Raw genomic sequence first — 20000 nt, forward strand, 5'->3', positions numbered from 1 at the left:
ACGTATATGGTGTACTATATGTTTCTTTTCTCATCAACGTCTCGACAACGTGAAATTGATATCGATATTATTGTCTTTCTCTCTTTCATATATATATATATATATATATATATATATATATATATATAAAGATATATGTATCTAGGAATATATATATATATATCTTTAGGAATCCACCGAGAATCGACATCCACGTCTTGTAATGGGATTTTGATACTATACAGCTAGAGATATCTAAGTTCGATGAATAGAGGAATTCTCGAAGAGATAATTTTCACGTCGGATACACCAACCGATGGTTCTTTAAAATCCGTCAACTTTGAAAGTATTCGTTGATTAAAATTTAATGAAAGTCAAGTTCTCTTGATCCATTTCCGATCTTCATCGATATTTCACAAAGTATACGAATATAACATTCATCATTATCTGCTTCTTCTTCTTCTTCTTCTTTTTCTTTCTTCTTTTTTTTTTTTCAGATAAAAAAGAACGTTTCTATTAAGAAATACGAAACGATCGTATATTAAAATCATTACGTCGTTGGTCAATTAAATCATACGGAGGTTAGTGCCAAATAATCTAGAAAGCACGAAGAAGAAGTGTTTTATCGGAACATCGGGTGTCGTTCGAAGTTGGAAGTATAGGTGTTCGTAGGATTAATGTGACTCGCCTTGTTAGATTTATGATAGCAATATGAGCGCTCATAACCACGTCGGAACGCGTTCATTTTATGCTTGGTTCATGTCGTGCGTATAGGCGTAAAATCGATTCGCATAAAATTCGTACAAATTTCTTTCTCTGTGGGTCAATGATGAACGCCACATTTGAAAATTATTGTCTGATTGCTTTTCTTCTTTTTCTTTTTTCTCTCTCTTTTTTTTTTCTTTTTCCCTTTTCAAGTTTCCAAAAGTCGAAATAAGATGTTGTACGAAAGAAAACGTAGAAGAACGTAAGAAGGAAAGAAAAAGGGAAGAACGTGCGTGAACAAAATTTAAAATAAATTCTTAAATGAGAATGAAAGATGAAAATTTGTTATATATCTTTGATAAGGAAATACTGAGCTTTCGTTTATCATTTTCTAATTCTATTAATCGTTAAGAACATTAAATGTTCGTAATGTCTACGAACTGCCCAAGCTTTTGTTAACACGAAAACTATAACTTTTTCGAATAATAGTCGTCAATACGCGAGTGATCATTCTGCGAATATATATATATATATATAAATATATATATATATATATATGTGTGTGTGTATGTATGTATGTATATATGTATGTATGTATAGCTATACGAGTACTTACATATCTAGGTAGATAGATGGTACGTGTAAGTGTAGATCTGGTACATATTGGAGGCTGTCGTTTTCCTCCTTGGCAGCCTCTCCTATTTCGACCCTTCAATGGCACGTGTTCGACGTGCCACCATTGTACCAAGGACTATTGTCTTTCGAGCAAGCTGGCCAGCAAGTCAGACGAAGAGGATGACAGGAAACTCTGGGATTCCTGTTAACTCTCGTCCCTTTTGCTATTACCTGAGAGAGAAAGAGAGAAAAAAAAAAGATCAAATATAACTGTTATCATCCTTTAATTCACTTCTATCACTATCGGGCATGATTTTTCTTTTCTTTTTTATTTTCTTTTTTTTTTTTTTAGTTTTTCTTTTTTTCTTTCTTTCTTTTTTTTCTTTTTTTCGTCTTTTTGAAAACCATGTTTGAAAACGATCGCGAAGATATATAAATGTATTTTATCGGTAACACCAATTCGAAAGTCGACGAATACATTACATACATACATACATACATACATACATATATATATATATATATATATATATATATGCATGTATATTTAACATTTACTTGATAATGTACTTCATAATGTACGACTGAGTTTAGATCGTCGTTTATACACTTTGTTAGAAATCTATTTATTAATAATTAACGTAGAACGTTATTAACGAAGGTGCAAATAATTAGCAGTTTAGACTTTTGTAACTTAAACGAGCTTGGTTTCCCATCTTATCAAATATTTAAAACGACGGCTTTTCTACGTCGGTTTGATACTTCCAACATTTTGTGTGAATAATTTACACGAAGAGATGACTGGTTCAAGAAATTATATAGAACGTCCTTTTTTTTTTTTTTCTTTTTGTTACAGAGCCACGACAGTTGGCAGGGACACGACGGCGATCAGGTGAGTGATACTTTTAAAATTTCGAAAAGGAAATTGGTTTTTTCTGTTTTTTTTTCTTTTTTTTTTTTTTATTATTTTTTTCCCCCCTTCGACAATTAAACCCAAGCTTTATAGCTTTTTCGAGAATTCCTTAATTCTTCTTTCTTCCTTTCTTTCTTTTTTTTTTTTCTTTTCTTTTTTTTCGAACGAAGCTTTGCCTTTGCATGTATAACTTGGCATGGTATAAACTTTATTCATTAAACGAGAGCTTTAATGGACGGGGATGAGTTATTTTCGTCGTTGGGAAATTAATTAACGACGTGTGTGCGTTCGTATGTTCGTATTTTTATCACTATTTGTATGTATATATTTGCGTTTTAACTGCATGCCTTTTTAATGATATTTTATCTATAATGGACGTGCGTCAGTTGTTATATTATGCTCGAACATTAATTTATATTAAAATTACACGAATTACATAGATTTAGAGAAAATGAAGGAACTATGTTTAATTGATGAAGAAGAAGAAGAAGAAGAAGAAGAAGAAGGAGACGAACAAGAAGAACGTCCGGTGTTCTTAAAAGCACAGAGCAGTTAGCGAAAATTTCGTAGAAATTACGAGACTCGTAGCAGTAACTAGTAGTACAATCGAGAGTCTCGGAGAATATTCTCTCTCTCTCTCTCTCTCTCTCTCTCTCTCTCTCTCTTTCTCTTTCTCTATCTCTCTATCTTACTCTATCTCTCTGTCTATCTCTCTTTCTTCGTCTTTTCATTGCCATCTGCAGTGCTTTGTACGAGCTCTGAGACCGACTCAGTCTCGTCCTTATTACCGGTGTTGCGGTTTAATGACGTTATGGTTGGCAAGTGTTCTAGAGCGAAAACGTCTGGGGTGTACGCGTCGGGACGCTCCGGTTCTCTGTTAAAGCTTTCGCGATTAGTCGACGGGAACATCGTTCGTCGGTTGGGAAAATATTTACCGGAACTGGGAAACTCGCATGACATGATGACGCGTTTCTAGATTAGATTAATCGATCTTACCATTCACTTCTCCTTGCATCTTCTAACTCGGGTAAATTAACTTTCCTGGATCATTCTTTAGTTTTATTATTATTCAATTTTCTTTTCTTCTCCTTTCGCTTTCTCTCTCACTACATCGCTACGAACTCTAAGAGGACGAATTTATTTAAATCATTTTACAAATCCAATTAATATATATATATATATACACTTAAATGATCACGTATAGGACGTCGTTGAATTTGTCTAAACGAATGCGATAGAACTATGAAAAGAAAAATGTACGATTCCATAAAAAAAAAAAAAAAAAAAGAAAAAAAAGAGAGAGAATGAATTTGACTTAGAAATTTATTCCCACCGTTTGAGTTACGATCAAAAAAAAAAAAAAAAAAGAAAAGAAAGTATTGACGTCATATGATAGTGTCATCCATCATATCAGACAAATCTGTAAAAAAAATTTTTTTTGCAGTCCTTCAGTCCTTCCCCGTCCTTCAGTCCTTCCCCCCAAGATATAACAAATTTTTCGAGATAAGCGGAATACATCCACCTACACCCACGCACACACACACACACACACATACACACACATTTATAAGTACATTTGAAATTTCCTCTTTTGATAATCGTTCGACATCATCGATATTGTAGCATCACCGTAGTCGGGTATCGGCAGATAATCCATTTCCTTCGATATCAGGGCACTCTTCTGACAGCTCGAGAGATGTTGGCAGATGGTAAGGAGAGGAGGGATGGACATGCGATGAGGTAAAGGGATGAGGATGGAAGGAAGAGGAAAAGGCAAACCGCGATTTCCTCGATTATGCAAACGACGGATTTATCGGTAACGTACTCACGCCTAAGGAAGTGCACATTGCGAGTTGGCACCAGCGAACGGGCCGAGCGATCCATCTTACCTTATCGTTTCGATCCTCCCTCTCTCATTCTATCTCTGTTCCGCTCATCGTGGGCTACATCGACTTCCCGTTCGTAAAGTAACCTAGATATATAAAAGAAGGGCCAATCTTACACGTACGATGTGCCAAACTATCCAGAGAGAGAGAGAGAGAGAGAGAGAGAGAGAGAGAGAAATTCCCGTAGGACGACCGTTTGATAATCCAACGTGGTTAGAAACTCGCTTTCTTAAAGGAGTTTAAGGAAGGAGCAAGAAAGATAGAGAGAAAAAGAGAGAGAGAGAGAGAGAAGGAATGGAAGGAGGAAAAGGGAGAAGCAGTTTAACAATGGCGGCGTTGGCTTGAATGAGATTTAGTGTACCGTCTAATCGGGTTTACCTTCGCCTTGGGGCTCTGTCTCGCACTGATACGCCGATACAAACCAAGAATATCGTCTTTCGAGTGAGTGTGAGAGAATGATAGAGAGAGAGAGAGAGAGAAAGAGAGAGAGGGAGAGATTTGTAGAGGGAGAAAGGGCTATTGCTGCTTTTGCTGGTTAAGGGAGACGGAGCTTAAACGTCTGAGAAACGAGCGATGAATTTTAAAACGGTTCCCTTCGACGACAACGACGACAACGACGACGACGAGGACGACGACAACGACGAGGACGACGACGACGTTATCAACTCTCGACAGCTTTTTTCCTTCCTTTAAGCTTTGTTTTCTCTTCCTCCTCCTTCGGGATATCTTTCTTCGACCGAATTGATCGGGACAAAAAAAGAAAGAGAAAAGAGAAAAATGAAAAAAAAAAAAAAAAAAAAAAAAAAGAAAAATGAAAAAGAAGAAAAAGCCTCGAACGAACGTAACCCATGTAAGTACTTGCTTACGTTGCTTTTTTATACAGGAGTGAAAAAATCCAATCTGATCTTCGTTGAAATAATCGATGGACAAATTGAAGCGATCGATTTAGGCTTATGAATTTAGTTAATGCGTTTGATAACTCGTTCGCCATTTTTTTTTTCTTCTTCTTTTTATCAATTTTATGCAAATCCAATGATAATTACACGGTCAATGATACAAAAGGTAATCGTTTATAGGAGACTTTCGTTTAACCGTAAGTTACAATAGAAACTCAAATTATTATGGCAAAGAAAGATAACGAAAGAGTAAGAGAGAGAGAGAGAGAGAGAGAGAGAGAGAGAGAGAGAGAGAGAGAGAGAGAGGAGAGAAAAGGAGAGGCATGTAATTTTAGCGAGTTTAAACAGCTGGTGAACGTGAGAGACGTGAATTTAAAAGATTCGTTAAAACTCCCCTATAACGTTGAAGTAAGGGCATACAACATAGACAACTCCACCTAGACTCTACGTTCTACCTATTAAAAGGTGAACGGAGTTCGAGCTTCGTCCAAGGGTGATTAAATAAAAGCTTCTCTTCTCTTTCGTGCTTTATCGTCTTTTAAAGTGTTTTAACGTCGAACTTACATTAATCTACGGTTTTTGAAAAATTTATATCAACGTTGTTCCCTCTGTCTCTCTTCTTTTCTTTCTTCTTTTTTCTTTCTTTCTTTTTTTCTTTCTTTCATTGAATTTCCAAAGTGCAGAGACCGATAACTAATTAAAAAACAAAAAAATATCATTACGATTAATAAAATCCTTATTCGAATGAGATCGAAATGAGAAAAGTCAGGATTAAAACGCTCACTTAAATTGCGAAACAAAAAACGTTATCTTGATCTACGTTTATTCGAAGTTATCGACGATTCTCATTGCACCATTGAAACTCAATACACAGTGGGGGCGGGGAGAGGAGGGGTGTCGATGTCACTTGATGAAGAGAGAGAGAGAGAGAGAGAGAGAGAGAGAGAGAGAGAGAGAGTGAAGGGAGCGGAGGAGAAAGGAGGAGGAGGAGAAAGAAAGGATTGGATCGATTTCCGGTCAATGAGTTCTTGGTTCGAGCACCATGGCCCCGTGCCATTGTCTTCGATGGCTCTTTCGATCCTTTCACAAAGTACCTGCTGCGCATCGGAATCTTGCATCGAATACCCACAATACTGGCGGCGCATCGGTGAAAAGCTCTGTAAAGAAGAAAAAAACAAAAAAGAAAAAAAAAAAGACAAGAAGAATGAAAAAAAAGAAGGAAAAAAAATGCACACAATACCGACGTTTTCACTAAATCTCTCTCTCTCTCTCTCTCTCTCTCTCTCTCTCTCTCTTTCTTTCTTCCTCTCTTACCCTTCCCCTTACTCTTCTTTCCTTCATTTCTCTCGAACTTGTCGCTTTTCTCATTTTCCTTTGACGTTCGTTCGAATTATCTTTTTTCTTTTTCTCTCTCTCTCTCTCTCTCTCTCTCTCTCTCTCTCATTGTACATTAAACCGATAACATTTTCCCACCCCGCTCCTCCAGCCGTTTAAAAGCAAATTTTTGGAGATTCTTTTTTGTTTTTCTTTTTTCTTTTTTACGATAAACTGTAATCAATGAAAAAAAAAAGAAAAAAAAGCTGTAACGAATGAAATCAATTAAAATCCTAAAATTAGATATTTTAGATAAATGCGTTATTGATCATATAGATACATACGTTTATTTTCTTTCTTTCTTTCTTACTTAAACTGCTCTACTTGCTCTCAGTCTATTTGTCTATTAAATCTTCTTCTATTTTATCCCATCGATTATTTAATCTCCTTCAAGGTCAATCAATCTCTGATAAAGAGTTAATGATCGATACGATCAAATCCATGATCGTCTTAAAATTGAAAGATAACAAATGGACGGAATAAAATTAAATTTGTTTTATTTCATTTTATTTATTTATTTTTTATTTTTTTTCTTTTCCTCATTCTCGTTCGAAGGGAAACGAAAAAAAAAAGGAGGAGGCAGATGATATTTCGAACATTTTTATCGAACTTTTTTCGACATATTATTCGAAAAATAGTATTCGGCAATGCATCCATGACAACGAATCGCCAAACGGATTTCCATAAAAGTTTCTCAATAGGGATTTGACAAAGCCCGGTCGAATGTCCGAACGTTCGAACTTCCGTTTTTACTCTCGGTGGGGTTAAAGGGAAAATAGACGGGGAGAAGGGTGGGTACAAATCGCGGCGAAATTTCGTTTGGCACTTTCTCGTATTTTCCTCTTGGTTGTGCCAGGAGAAAAGTCCTTCGTCGTCTTGCTTGCGCTTTTTACGTTGTCACTCTTCATTCTACATTTTTGTGTTATGCTATACTTTTTCCTTTTTCTTTTTTTTATCGGACAGAAGGATTATTAGAGATTTCCCGCAAAAGTTTTCTGAAGAGCTTTCTAAAAAGGCAGATAAAACGATCGCAAGCTGGTGAAAAATTCGATACAAAGCGAGAGAGAGAGAGAAAGAGAGAAAAAAGATGAGATGACGATGGTTTCCTCGAGTTTTTCCAATAAGCAACCACTTTCTCTCTTTCTTTCTCTCCTTCTCTCTCACTCATTCACACTCATTCACTCACTCTCGTTTATTTATGTTATTTTTATCGTGTCATCGTATAATTCGAAACTCGATACCCGATATTCGAAGTGTTCCGTAACGAGAGATCGACTATCAACGATTTCTTCTTTCAAAATAAAAGGTTCTTATCGAAAAAGTTTAAGTTTGAAAAGAATTCCTTTCGCGTCCTTGAGAATTACTTTCGCGAGAGATCCGATAGATATATTCAACATGAAAACTTCGTAGAAAGGTGTACTAATCACACGAGTGATAATTTAAAATGATATCTACGTTAAGGCTTTATTAATTCGTTTTCTTTTTTCTTTCCTTCTTTTATCTCGTAATTGTTTCATACACTTTTCTTTTTTCCTTCTTCCTTCGATGATATCTCATTCTTCATCTTACATCGTCGATCGTTCTTCAACGCGAATTTTCCTTCGTTGATCTAGGATCGAAAATTCTGGATCTATATCGAACGAGGAAGAAAGAAAAAGTGATATTCATGATTTCCTGCTTAACTTAATTCCATCCGTCGTCCTATTTCTCAATACCCTTCTAACCTTCCTTATTCACTTTTCTACGTTCGTTCTTAATCTCTTATTCCTCTGAATATTTTCCAACGAAAAATATTCACGAGACACAGGAGGATGTACGATAGTATGTGCATCAAGTCGAAACTTTTAAAAAGTATTCACATTGACGTGATCGTTCCGATGGCAAATGGGAACGTTGCTTATCGAATTAACCATTTAAATTTTTTAAACGAGACTCGCAAAATGTTTGTTCACGACGAGGCCTCCTTCCTTTCACGATTTTAATTCGATTTCAACGTCGTCGCTTTGGATCGATGACTACTATTTAGGATAGAATAACCTGGTTCCCTTTTTTTAAATATGTATTTTCGTCCTCAGAAGAATTTTCAACTAACCTATCTCCCTTCCATCCTTCTATTACTTGATTTACCCCTTGTATCTACTTGTCGCGAAACGTTCATCAAAGTCGTAATTTTATAAAGTATCCGAACAAGAATGTCCCTCTCTCTCTCTCTCTCTCTCTCTCTCTCTCTCTCTCTCTCTCTTTGCCTCGAAGCAAGAAGGGTGAGTTAAAAAAAAAGAAAAAAGAAAGGAATTTAATTTTATCGAAGTATTTCCAATCGATCGAACCGAACATGATTTCTTAACTAACAAAGTAATACGTTCGATTCGAATCTTTCGTTGAAAAAAAATCATTGACCCTTCAAACAAGGATAGAGTTATTGCTCGTTTTGATAAAATTTCTTAAATCCTTAGATCTAATCAAACGTTCTATAAGTCCATCTGTCGATGAAACTCTTCGTTTGTAAATATTCGATTACTTTTCCAACTGACCTACTTACATACTTACGTATCTTGATATCTATATCAAGAAATAAAATACCGTCAAATGGTTTACGTGACTTACAATTAGATATATATACACACACACACACACACAAATAGACATATACATACTTTTCCTTGGGGAAATCCTAAAAGCTTTGTTAAATGGGACTAACGCGTGTAAAAGGGCTTGAGCACGAGAAAAAGAGGAAAAAAAAGAGAAAAAAAAAATAAAGAAAAAAAAATGGTGCCGCGATGGTGCCAATTACTGCCAATTAATTAAATCTACCACAATCTCAAGCTTCGTTCGCGTTTTCCTTTTCTCGCTTTTTCTTTTTCTAGCTCTCTCTCTCTCTCTCTCTCTCTCTTTCTCGCTCTCGCTTTCTCTACATTCTTCTTCTCTCTTGTTGTACACGCAAAGAGAGAGAAATTCTCTCGTCCTTCGCCGCAAATGAGCCACTTCAGGCACGAGAGATTAGCCTAGGGTGTTCGCTAGCTAAGTTCCTGTTTTCGTTCCGTGTATTTTTTTTTTTGTGTGTTTTCTCTTCTCTCATTACTAGGCCGTCGTCGTGGAATACCAGGGCTACTGGTCCACTGGAGAGGAGGAAAAGGAGAAGGAGAAGGAGAAAAAGAAGGAGAAAGAGGACGATGAAATTGCGAAAGGAAGAAAGAAAGAAGGGCATGCACAACGCCGGAACTGAGAATACGTACACGCACATACATATATATACATTATATATGTATATATATATATATATATATATATATATATATATATGACACCACTAATTACATTCCTTCGCCTTGTTTCCTATTAGCAACCACCCATAATTTGTGTTACACGAAATAAACTGAAAAAAAATGGTCGTTTCGTTTTTCATTCATTTGTTTTTTTTTTCTTTTTTTTTTTTTCTTATTTGTTTTTCATTTCATTTCATTTCATATTATTTTATTTTATTTTATCTCTCTTTCGTCCTGTCATTTTATTTTACAGGCTTCGCTCGTTCTCGTATTTCCTTGTACTTTTTCTTTCTTTCTTTTTTTTTTTTATTCTCCCTCTCCCTCCTCCACCACCTCCATCGCCATTTCTTTATGAAAACGTACAAAAATGCGAACGAGTACTCGCGTTTGCATTTGACGGACCATACACGCATTCACATTGACGTAAACGAATAACGTCTTCGAGTATTCATTGGCAAAACAACAAATACGGCATAGTATGGCGTAAATAACGTTTTGCCGGATAAGCGAAATTAATCCAGTGCAATTTAAATCACGTGCGCGCCCCACCAGCGCGATTTATCGCGCGTAATTGCGTGAGCTGCGTGATAATTAATCGGCCGTACGTATTAAGCCAGCAATCGCTGGCAAACGGTGATACTGATACATACACGTACGAACGAACCTTGCACGACTTTTACCAGTATCGTGCTTTAAATTTTCCCGCGGATTTATTGGGCCGCATTTAAATAACGCGCTTCTAGCGTTTCGTCTCGCACTTTGTCGAAGATCAGATGCGATAACAAATACAATGTGTGCACGTACACATACATTTTATATATATATATATACACATACACAAACACATATATGCATACAGAGAGAGAGAGAGAGAGAGAGAGAGAGAGAGAGAGAAAGAGAGAGACTCGCGTGTTAACGAGTGCATGCACGTTGCATCCGGTGCAATAGTGACTGCTTTATCGACCGTCGTTAAAGTGCACTTCCCACGTAATAGGTGTCGCTCGATGTGCCCTCCAACCATAATTTTTTTTTAATACGATAACGAGATTTTTTTGTTTTCTTTTTCATTTTCTTTCTTTTCTTTTTTCTATAAATCAATGTGCCCTTTAAGTGTGATTATTTTTTAATTCGATAACGAGGTTTCTTTCTTCTTTTTTTTTGCATATAAATCCATACGTCAGGGTATCTGCTTTTTTTTCTTTACTTTTTCTTTTTTTTTTTTTTTTTTTTTTTTTTTATTAAAAAAAAATATTTCGTAACAAGTAAAAAATCATGTAAAACGTATCGGACATTTTTATGACATCTAACGTATCCAACGACAAATCCACGAGAATAATGAATTTGTATAAGCGTAGCTTCGAGCTATGAAGAAATTTTCTCGGTCGTGTGTCGTATGTTCGATAAAAGTGAGATTTGTGGGACAGTCATTTTAGGAAAATGCAAAGTTTTCTACATTTAAGACCGTCAGAAAAAGAGTAAAGGTAACTACCTCTCGTTCATCTGTGCAATTTCTCTCTGGTATTACTGGTGATAGAGAGAAAAAAAGAAAGAGGTAGAGAGAGAGAGAGAGAGAGAGAGAGAGAGAGAGAGAGAGAAAAGAAAAAGAAAAATAAAAAAAAGGAAAAGAAAGAGAAAGGGAAAGGGAAAGAGTAAAAGCAGGACATTTTGTCCCCTGGAAATTGGCTCGTTCGTCGTACTTTTAAAAAGGGGTTCGTTTAAGTTTTCCAGGTCACAGCTTTGTGACACCGTCCTCCCCCCACCTCCTGAGGGTAAAAGAAGATGGCAATGGATAGAACAGGCTCACGGCTCGCGTCCATCGTTTTTTGGAAAAAATAAAGAAACGGTTCCGGGTCTACTCTTTTGCTCGCGGTGTTTGTTTTTCAGGAGGACGATCAAAAATTTGCTAGGTATCATCAAAGGGGGACTGCACAAACACAAGGAAAAATGAAAAAGAAAAAAAAGGGAAAGAAGGAAAAGAAAGAAGAGGATCAATATATATATATATATATATATATATATATATATATATATATATATATATATTTCCTTTCATTTTTCTTTGGGGCTTCTTTCTTTCGTACGAATACTATAAGTCGTAAGAAATATGGAAGTACTACTTATTTACTTTTTCCCGCTCGCGGGTAGAAAACATATTTGGTAAGATCGGATCGTGGGTAAATATTTATTTTACTTGACGGTATGAAAGCGTAGAAGCAGGTAAGCTATATTCTCGATGTAAAATAACGTAGAAAAAAGAAAAAAAAAAGATCCAAAAGAGATCTTTCCTTCGACTTTGTCTCATAGATTTTTTCAACAAAAAATTTATAATTACATATATATATATATATATTTTTTTTTTTAATACAAATAAGTATTTTTTACGTAAGTGTATATATAATTTTTTTTTAAATACAAATATATATATATATATTCTTTTTCATATGATAAATCCGTGAAATTTATTTTCCTAGGCGTTTTATCGAGTACAAAAATTTACGAGCATTTTTCACGCTCGCCTCGTAATGAATTCCATTCCGGCTTTGGTTGACTAAATTTGAGCACCCCGTGACCCTGGTCAAAACTGGTTCCCGACGTTCCTCTGCAATCATTCGACCGCTCGCTTCACGAACTTCACCACGGTTGAATTTCAAATATCCTTACCAGTCCGTCTCTTTTCTCTTTTTTTTTCTTTTTTTTTTTTATCTTTCTTTTCCCTCATACTTAACGAAACTTTCGAAAGGATGACGATCTGATCGAAGAGTTGCAAGTTTCTATCTACGATAAACGCCCTCGGGTTATTTTCTTCTTCGCGAATTTTCTCTTTGGACAAGCTAACGTACGTCGACGTAATTGATGCATTATAGTAAAATAACGATGTCGTTGTTACGACAAACACTAACACGTTGGCTTGTTAAAGATACGAGATAAACAATTATAAAAGAAAAGGCGACGTTGGATCTCGAAATGTTATCGCGAATTAAAAAAACAAAAACAAAAAAGAACAAAGAAAAGAGAAAATAAAGGGAGCCGAGAGGAAAGAAAAGGAAAGACAAAAACAAAAAACAAAAAAAAAAAAAGAAAGAAAAAAGAGCAAGAAAGTCGCGATGCCTGCGATGGGAAAATAATAGTACGATCGATATCGCCAACGCATAAAATAATAATGCACGATGTGTGGCCCTATCGATTTGCTGCCTTTGACGAAGGAATAATAATTACCAAAAAATATATAAAAAAAAAAAAAAGGAGAGAAAAAAGAAAGAAAAAGAAAGAAAAAAAAAAGAAGAAAAGAAAAATAAAAAGAAAAGAAAGAAGAAGAAACATTTCCTTCAGTGACGTTACAGATACCGGGTATCATAATAAAGATTTCATTTTCAATGAATTAAATCACAAGTATCGAATACAATTGATATCGTTTGATCATAGATAATAATATGATCGTGGATTAGCGTGATCTATCGCGTGTCACTTGTTCGTTCCTTAAAGAATTTAAAAATGATGTTTTCACGAGACGTTTAAAGGAAAAAATAATATAAATTTTTGAATTGGCGGTAGAGTAATAGACGACGACTACGACGGCGATGGGGTGGTGGGGGAGTTAAAGGAAGGGACTTAATGTTCTAGAATAAGGACTAATGTTATTCGAACAGTTAGTAAGTGCTTTTAACAGTCATTCGGGACTCCTCGATACGGTTCGTCATTGGCCGAGCGGGAGAATCGTGTTCGTTCGTGCGTTTTCGCCGAGTCTCGGCTATTCCTCCGGCGAATGCCGGTGGCGGCCACCGAACGGTGACGTCAACAGCGGCGCAAGAGAGGTCCCCTTCGTCGTCGTCGTCGTCGTCGTTGTCGTTGTCGTTGTCGTCGTTGTCGTTGTCGTTGTCGTTGTCGTTGTCGTTGTCGTTGTTGCCGTTGTCGTCGTTGTTGTCGTTGTCGTCGCCGCGTTATTGTTGTGCGAGTGATCGTGTGATAAAAACGTAAAAACTAATATTTTCTTCTTTTCGTATCGTTCGAATTCAAATCTCTGAAGGGTGATCGTAGTATATATATATACACACATATGTATATATATGTATACATAGGTTAGAAATTTCAGTGCAAAATAACAGAAAATTATTTCTCTCGTCGAAGGTTCGACAAGTACTCTGCGAGTTCAACTTCGGAGATATTCGGTTCTTTGCCGAGAGAGAGAGAGAGAGAGAGAGAGGGAGAGGTAAAGAGAAAAGAGTGAGAGAGAAAGAGAGGGAGAGAAAGAAAGAGATAGAGATAGAGAGAGTAGGAGAGGTAGCGATAGTGTGGGAGAAAAGAGGAGGAGGAGAAGAAGAAGGAGAAGAAGAAGGAGGAGGAGGAGGAGGAGGAGTAGTAATAGTAGTATAGTAGTATAGTAGTAGTAAAGTGCCGCTGGAGTGGTACTGGATCGGATAGATGGAGGGGGGAGAGAGAAGAGCGTCCATGACAACCTAACCTAACCTGCGTGTGCGCGCAACCGGTGCGTCCCGTGTTTTACGTGTTTCTTTTACAACTTCGTCGTCCTCATCCTTATCTTCGTCCTTATCATCCTCGTCCTCGTCGTCGTTGTCTTCATCGCGAGTATCCTTCTATCTCATCTCGTTTAATTTCTCAACACATATTTTCCATATATATTTCATTGAATTCTAACCGACTAACAATACGTCACGATATCGTACGATATACCGTTAACTCATTCTCAATCGATTCCGGATTTCAACAAAGTTCACCAAAGATATCATTTCAATTAAACACAGCCAGAATTGTTTGATCCGAATTTCACGTACTTACTTATTCGGTTAAACTTCGAAACGCGCGGGATACGTTACTGTTATTCGTTTTTTTTCCTCTCTCTTCTCTCTCTCTCTTTCTCTCTCTCTTTCTTTCTCTCTTTCTTTCTCTCTCTCTATCGTTCGCTTTCTCTCGTTCGTGCTCGTTCGGCTGTTAGAGGCGAGGAGTAGAGTGCAACCTGTTGAGAAGAACGGACAGGACGGATACAGACCCACACAGAGAGAGAGAGAGAGAGAAAGATGGCATTTCGTATTAAAATATCAACGATTCTTACGGATTCTTACAATTTAACGAACTAATCGTGTGTGTGTGTGTATGTGTGTGTGCGTGTGTTTAAATATAGAAGAGGAATAATAATAAGAGAAGGAAGGAAAAATATTTATGAAATAATCGATCGATAAAACGAAAAAATCAAAAAAAGAAAAAAGATAAAATTAAGCTGAGAGAAAGAGAAAGATAGAGAGGAAGATTGAAACGTACGAAGCAGAATTTTGGAGGCTTTTTGAACGGTGAGTCACGTGACACGTTGTAAAGTATATGGCGTCCTAAGTGTTGCTTGCTGCATCTTACGAATTCCACCAACAACTACCTGTTTACAGTTTCTTCTCTCTCTCTCTCATTCTCTCTCTCTCTCTCTCTCTCTTTCTCTCTCTCTCTCTCTCTTTCCCTCTCTCTCTCTCTCTCTCTCTCTCTCTCGTTTTATATTTCCCTCTATATTCTCTCTCTATATATATCTCTCTCTTTCTCTTTTTGTAGCTCTACCTCTCGTGCGCGCGCGCACGCTTGTGCGTGACCCTGCGCGCAGCGTTATTTGCTCCTCCTCTCTCTCCTCTCTCTCTCTCTCTCTCTCTTACTTTTTCTCTCTTTTCTTCTTACCTACTATTCATACATAGAGATACATATAGTACGTTCGTCATTATAATACGTGTATTCATCGTTGGAATGCAGGAACGTTCGCGTGTGTTGCCCCGGTGATTTTCACCAGGCCGGAAACGTTGAAAGTGCATTATCTCGATACGTCATTGGTCGTATTTATACTGGTGTTTATAGTGTGGTGGTGGTATCACGGAGTGCATATCTCTCTGTGCATATGTGAAAATCATTTCTCCAAGAGTGTGTTTTTTTTTTTTTCTTTTTTTAGGTGAGTTCGGTGAAATTATGAAAAAGATGAAACAATTTTTCTTACTACAATCATTTCTTTTTTCTTCTTTTTTCTTTTTTCCTCTTCTTTTTGTTTTTCCTTTTGTTTTTCTTCTTTTTTTTTCTTTTTTATATATATAAATTTTTTTTCTATTTCTAAGAAGAAGAGGAAGTATCCAAAGAGCAGAGAATTAGGAACAAGAAATTTTTAATATGGATTCAATCCTCGAAGTGGTGATATCGTTGGTGGCTTTGAAATAACGTCGAGTATGCAATAATCGACGTGGAAATTGTGTTTTTTTGTTTTGTTTCTTTTTTGTTTTATTTACTTATTTATTTATTTATTTATTTATTTATTTCTTTCTTTTTTTTAATTCATATTATTTATATCTCCCTCACATTTCTTTTTCCTTTCTTTCTTTCTTTCTTCCTGTCAGATTTACGTCGTGTAAACGTGTATTTTTTCATCGTCGTCCGTCTTCGCGACTAACGCAAACTTGCGGTTATCCGTCGTCTTTCCTGCCAACGAGGTTGCTCGTTTTACGATCACCGATAAAGCACGTTTTCTTGCCAGCGAGAAGAACCGTGTACAGTACATGTATATATATATATATACATATATGTATATATCTGTACACGAGTGTACATATCTGTCTTCCTTGTTAGTTCATTTCACAACATCGAAAAGGTACCATCATGTCCCTTTTTTTCTTTTTTCTTTTCGCTTTAACTCGTTTAGACACGCAAAAGTTATTTTTTTTTCCTTTTTTTTCTTTCCTTTTTTATTATTTTTTTCTTTTTTTTTTTTTATTATTGAAAAAGATACGATACCGTTGCGAGAGAAATATTTCGCGAATGGGGAATCGTTGAGCGCGCATAAGCGCGGGAAATTCAAATGATTCGCTCGAATCATTCGCGAATGATTCGACGTTATTCCTCTTCCCTTCTTTCTTCTTCTTCTTTTTTTCTTTTTCTTTTTTTTTTTTTATTTCGTAATAATTAATATAAATGTAATACCATTTGAAAGCATTCAATAGTTTGTCTTTCAATTTTTAAACGATCTATTTATATATATATGTATATATATATTTAATCAATTATTTTGTATTCCATATAATATATATATATATATATATATATATATACAATTCTTTTATAAAAGTTGACAGAAGGATTAAATTGTTAAACGTAGGAATAATAGAAACGTTTAGATTATCTTCGTTAATATTTTCGATTCGTAACGATTCAAAAGAGATATATATATATATATATATATATATATATATATATGTACTGCATACATATTCTCGTTTGTATGCATTAGTATTGCGTTACTACACTTTACCGGTTTATTCATTCGTTGCGAGAAATCGCATTGTTCTAAGTTTCACGTGCATCGCTAACGCTTCTAATAGGTTCTCTTGTTCGTATTATGGTATAACATAATATACACGGTGTGTGACTAACGTGACCGATATATATATATATATATATATATATATATATATATACACACACACACACATATATATATATATATATAAATGTTTAGATTCAACTAGTAGCTGTGCTCGTGTTTAAATAAAGCGCGTTTCTTTTTTTTTTTTTTTTATATCGTTTGATTAATCGATCGATCAATCGATTTATTTTAACAATAACATTATATTTTCTTAATATTTTCGTTGTAACAATTTGTACGACAAGCGATATCGCACGTTAAATACAGTCTTTTACGTAGTTTGCGATAAGTTTGCCATCCACGAAGGGTAGTAAAACTTGTACAGAAAGTTTCAAGGTACGGGTTGGGAGGGAAAGGGAAGAAAGGACCGATAGCAATATCTTACAACGAAGTTATCTACCCGTAGCTTCGTTTATCGTTTTCTACTACTACTACTACTACTACTACTACTACTAATACTACTACTATCACTACAACTTTCACGCGATCCAAAAGCATCGGTGTTCTTGAAAAAAAAAAAAATATTAAGAAAAAGTAAGAAAGAAAGAAAGAAATAAAGAAAAAGAGAAAAAGAAACTAGGAATCAGGTTTTGGCCCCTCCCCTACCTCTCCACAACGATTCCTCCGTTACTATCGATCGATCGCAAAGGTCGCGTCACCTGTAAAAGCTTTCGAATTTTTTCTCGTTTAGAGAAAAAAAAAAAAGAAAAGAAAAAGAGGGAAAAGCAGAAAAGAGAAAGAGTGAGAGAGAGAGAGAGAGAGAGAGAGAGTGAGTTTTTCAATCAAGAAAACAGAGTTTTTTGCTGAAAAAAAAAGAGTTGAAAATTCTTCCCTGATCACCTTTTTTCTTTTTCTTTTTTTTGTTTTTTTTGTTTTTTTTGTTTTTTGTTTTTATTTAGCTTGATTTCTTTTATTTATCCTTTTTCCCCTGTTTTGTTTTTTTCTGTTTATTCCCTCTTCATTTTTCTTTCTCTTTTCCTTTGTTTTTCTTTATGCGACTTTGATAAATCATACGTTATTGTAAGATACGTATACAATAGGTATGTTATTAAAATCCATTTAAAAAGGAGCGAACTATGAATATTTATGTTAGAATAAAGATCGAAAGAAAGGTCTCGATTTCTACGAATAACGCGTCTCGATTTTCTAAGAGGATTGTAGAATGCAACTTTCGTGATACCCTTATCCAAAGAAAGTCTTGCAATAGTCGGCTACCTGCGAAGAAGACCACGTTGTACTACTTGTTGGTTGTATATATATATATATATATATGTATATAAATATATACATATATATATATATATATACACGGCGTACTTTCACTGATCGATCAGCCAGGGCGTGCAATTTACCGGTCGTACTCGATTATATACTATTTTCTCTTCTTTGGGGGCATCTACTAACCTTTGCTAGTACACTGTTCTTAATAAAAAAAAAAAAAAAAAAAATAAAATAAAATAAAATAAATAAAATAAAAAAATAAAAAAAGGAAAAGAAAAAAGAATCGTCCTTTAAGAAGGTCAAGTAGAAAACGCGATTTTACGTTTTTTATTATTTTATTATTTTTTCTTAAGCGATCGTTATCTTTTCTATTTCTTTTTATTTTTTTTTTGTTTTGTTTATAATTAAATATTAGCAACTTCGTGCGAAGGTCGTATGAAGAAAGGTGGCTTCGAGTCGTTTGATATTTAATTGCTCGTAAAAAAAAAAAAAAAAAAAAAAAAAAAAAAAGAAAAAGAGGAAAAGAAAAAAATAAATAAAAGAAAAAGAAAAGAAAAAAAAATATGTATATATATATATATATATATATATATATATAAGAACAAAAAAGTAGGGTGTACAAAAGGATTACGATCTAGTCACGTGGGGTCACGGCTGCCTGACTCTCTCTCCCTTTCTCTCTCTCTCTCTCTCTCTCTCTCTCTCTCTCTCTCTTTCTCTCTCTCTTACTCACTCTCACTCGTTTCCTCTTTTTCTTCTCTCTTTCACTCGCGCTCGTCCTTACGGACTTTCGTGTACGTCTCTCCTCGTTCCACTTTCACGGACGTATGTATCGTGAGACTAACACCCACCTGCAACTCGCGACGTGTTCAGGACTTAGGGCTGCAACACGAGTAGAGATAGTATCGCGTGTACCGTTTCACCGTGTGGGCGATTTCGAAACCGTTTTACACTCCTCTCCCGGTCTCTCTCTCTCTCTCTCTCTCTCTAGTTTCCCCTTCTCTTCTAAATGATATTAAGAAGAGTCTCGAGGCGTATCGAATCTCTGCTCATTTTCATTTAATCCAATTTCATTTCTAATCCGTTTAATATGTTACGAAAAAATTCTTTAATAATCGTGACACGTTTAAAAAGGAAGGAACGTTCGTTGATGCATTCTCGATGTGTTCAAGCTACCAACAAGAGGCTTCGATCTGAATTTTAAAATCGATCTGATCGATATATATATATATATCTATATGTGTATGTATGTATGTGTGTATGTTTTACGCGCGCGCATATATATATATATATATATATATATATATATATATATATATATGTATCGACAAAATTATAATTTTCTAGTTTGAACTATTGTGCTTTCGTACTCAATCGGAGCTCGTGTGAATTAAGTGAAATAAATATGTGCCTCGGCTCGATTTGAACGATCGGATTATTTGTGGATTAAATTTGAATCCTGATTGGCGCAGTTAAAGCCAAGAGTGATAACAAAAGGATGACCACCAGAAGAAAGAAGAAGTCTCAAGACGGATTCCTCAAGAAGGTTTCGAGTCTGTTTAATCTCGACACGGTGAGTCATCATAATATTTCGCCGTATCGCGGAATTCAACGATTGACGGATATTTCTAATATATTCGATCGCGATCGTGATCACGATATTATCGTAACATATATATTTTGATTGATCCTCTTTTCGTTCGATCGATAGAGATCGATTCTTCGTACGAGAGAAAAATATTCTTCGTTTATATA

General features: G+C 35.5%; 1 protein-coding gene and 1 long non-coding RNA gene across 19 annotated transcripts in view; one reads left to right on the forward strand and one right to left on the reverse strand.

Moving 5' to 3' along the window:
- The window catches only part of dlg1 (MAGUK family member discs large 1), a 462366-nt gene that overhangs the window by 309821 nt on the left and 132545 nt on the right, over positions 1–20000 (forward strand). For all 14 annotated transcript variants that reach the window (XR_014982862.1, XM_085660911.1, XM_035879539.2 and 11 more), the window contains one exon: positions 2156–2191. Coding sequence is in view for 13 of the 14 variants with exons in the window: in XM_085660911.1 (XP_085517037.1) it covers positions 2156–2191 (36 nt within the window). In the remaining variant the exon portion in view is untranslated. The remainder of the gene's footprint in view (positions 1–2155; positions 2192–20000) is intronic.
- The window catches only part of LOC118447529 (uncharacterized), a 60657-nt gene that overhangs the window by 9727 nt on the left and 30930 nt on the right, over positions 1–20000 (reverse strand). For 3 of the 5 annotated variants that reach the window (XR_014982882.1, XR_014982881.1, XR_014982879.1), the window contains exon 2: positions 1301–1530. This is a non-coding gene — a long non-coding RNA (uncharacterized LOC118447529). Of the gene's footprint in view, positions 1–1300; positions 1531–3786; positions 4337–14905; positions 15076–20000 lie in introns of those variants that run through there. The other 2 variants (XR_014982878.1, XR_014982880.1) reach the window with 2 other exon arrangements.

Source organism: Vespa mandarinia, chromosome 1 (genome assembly GCF_050613455.1).
Source record: "Vespa mandarinia isolate Hongniang chromosome 1, ASM5061345v1, whole genome shotgun sequence".
Lineage (NCBI taxonomy): Eukaryota > Metazoa > Arthropoda > Insecta > Hymenoptera > Vespidae > Vespa > Vespa mandarinia.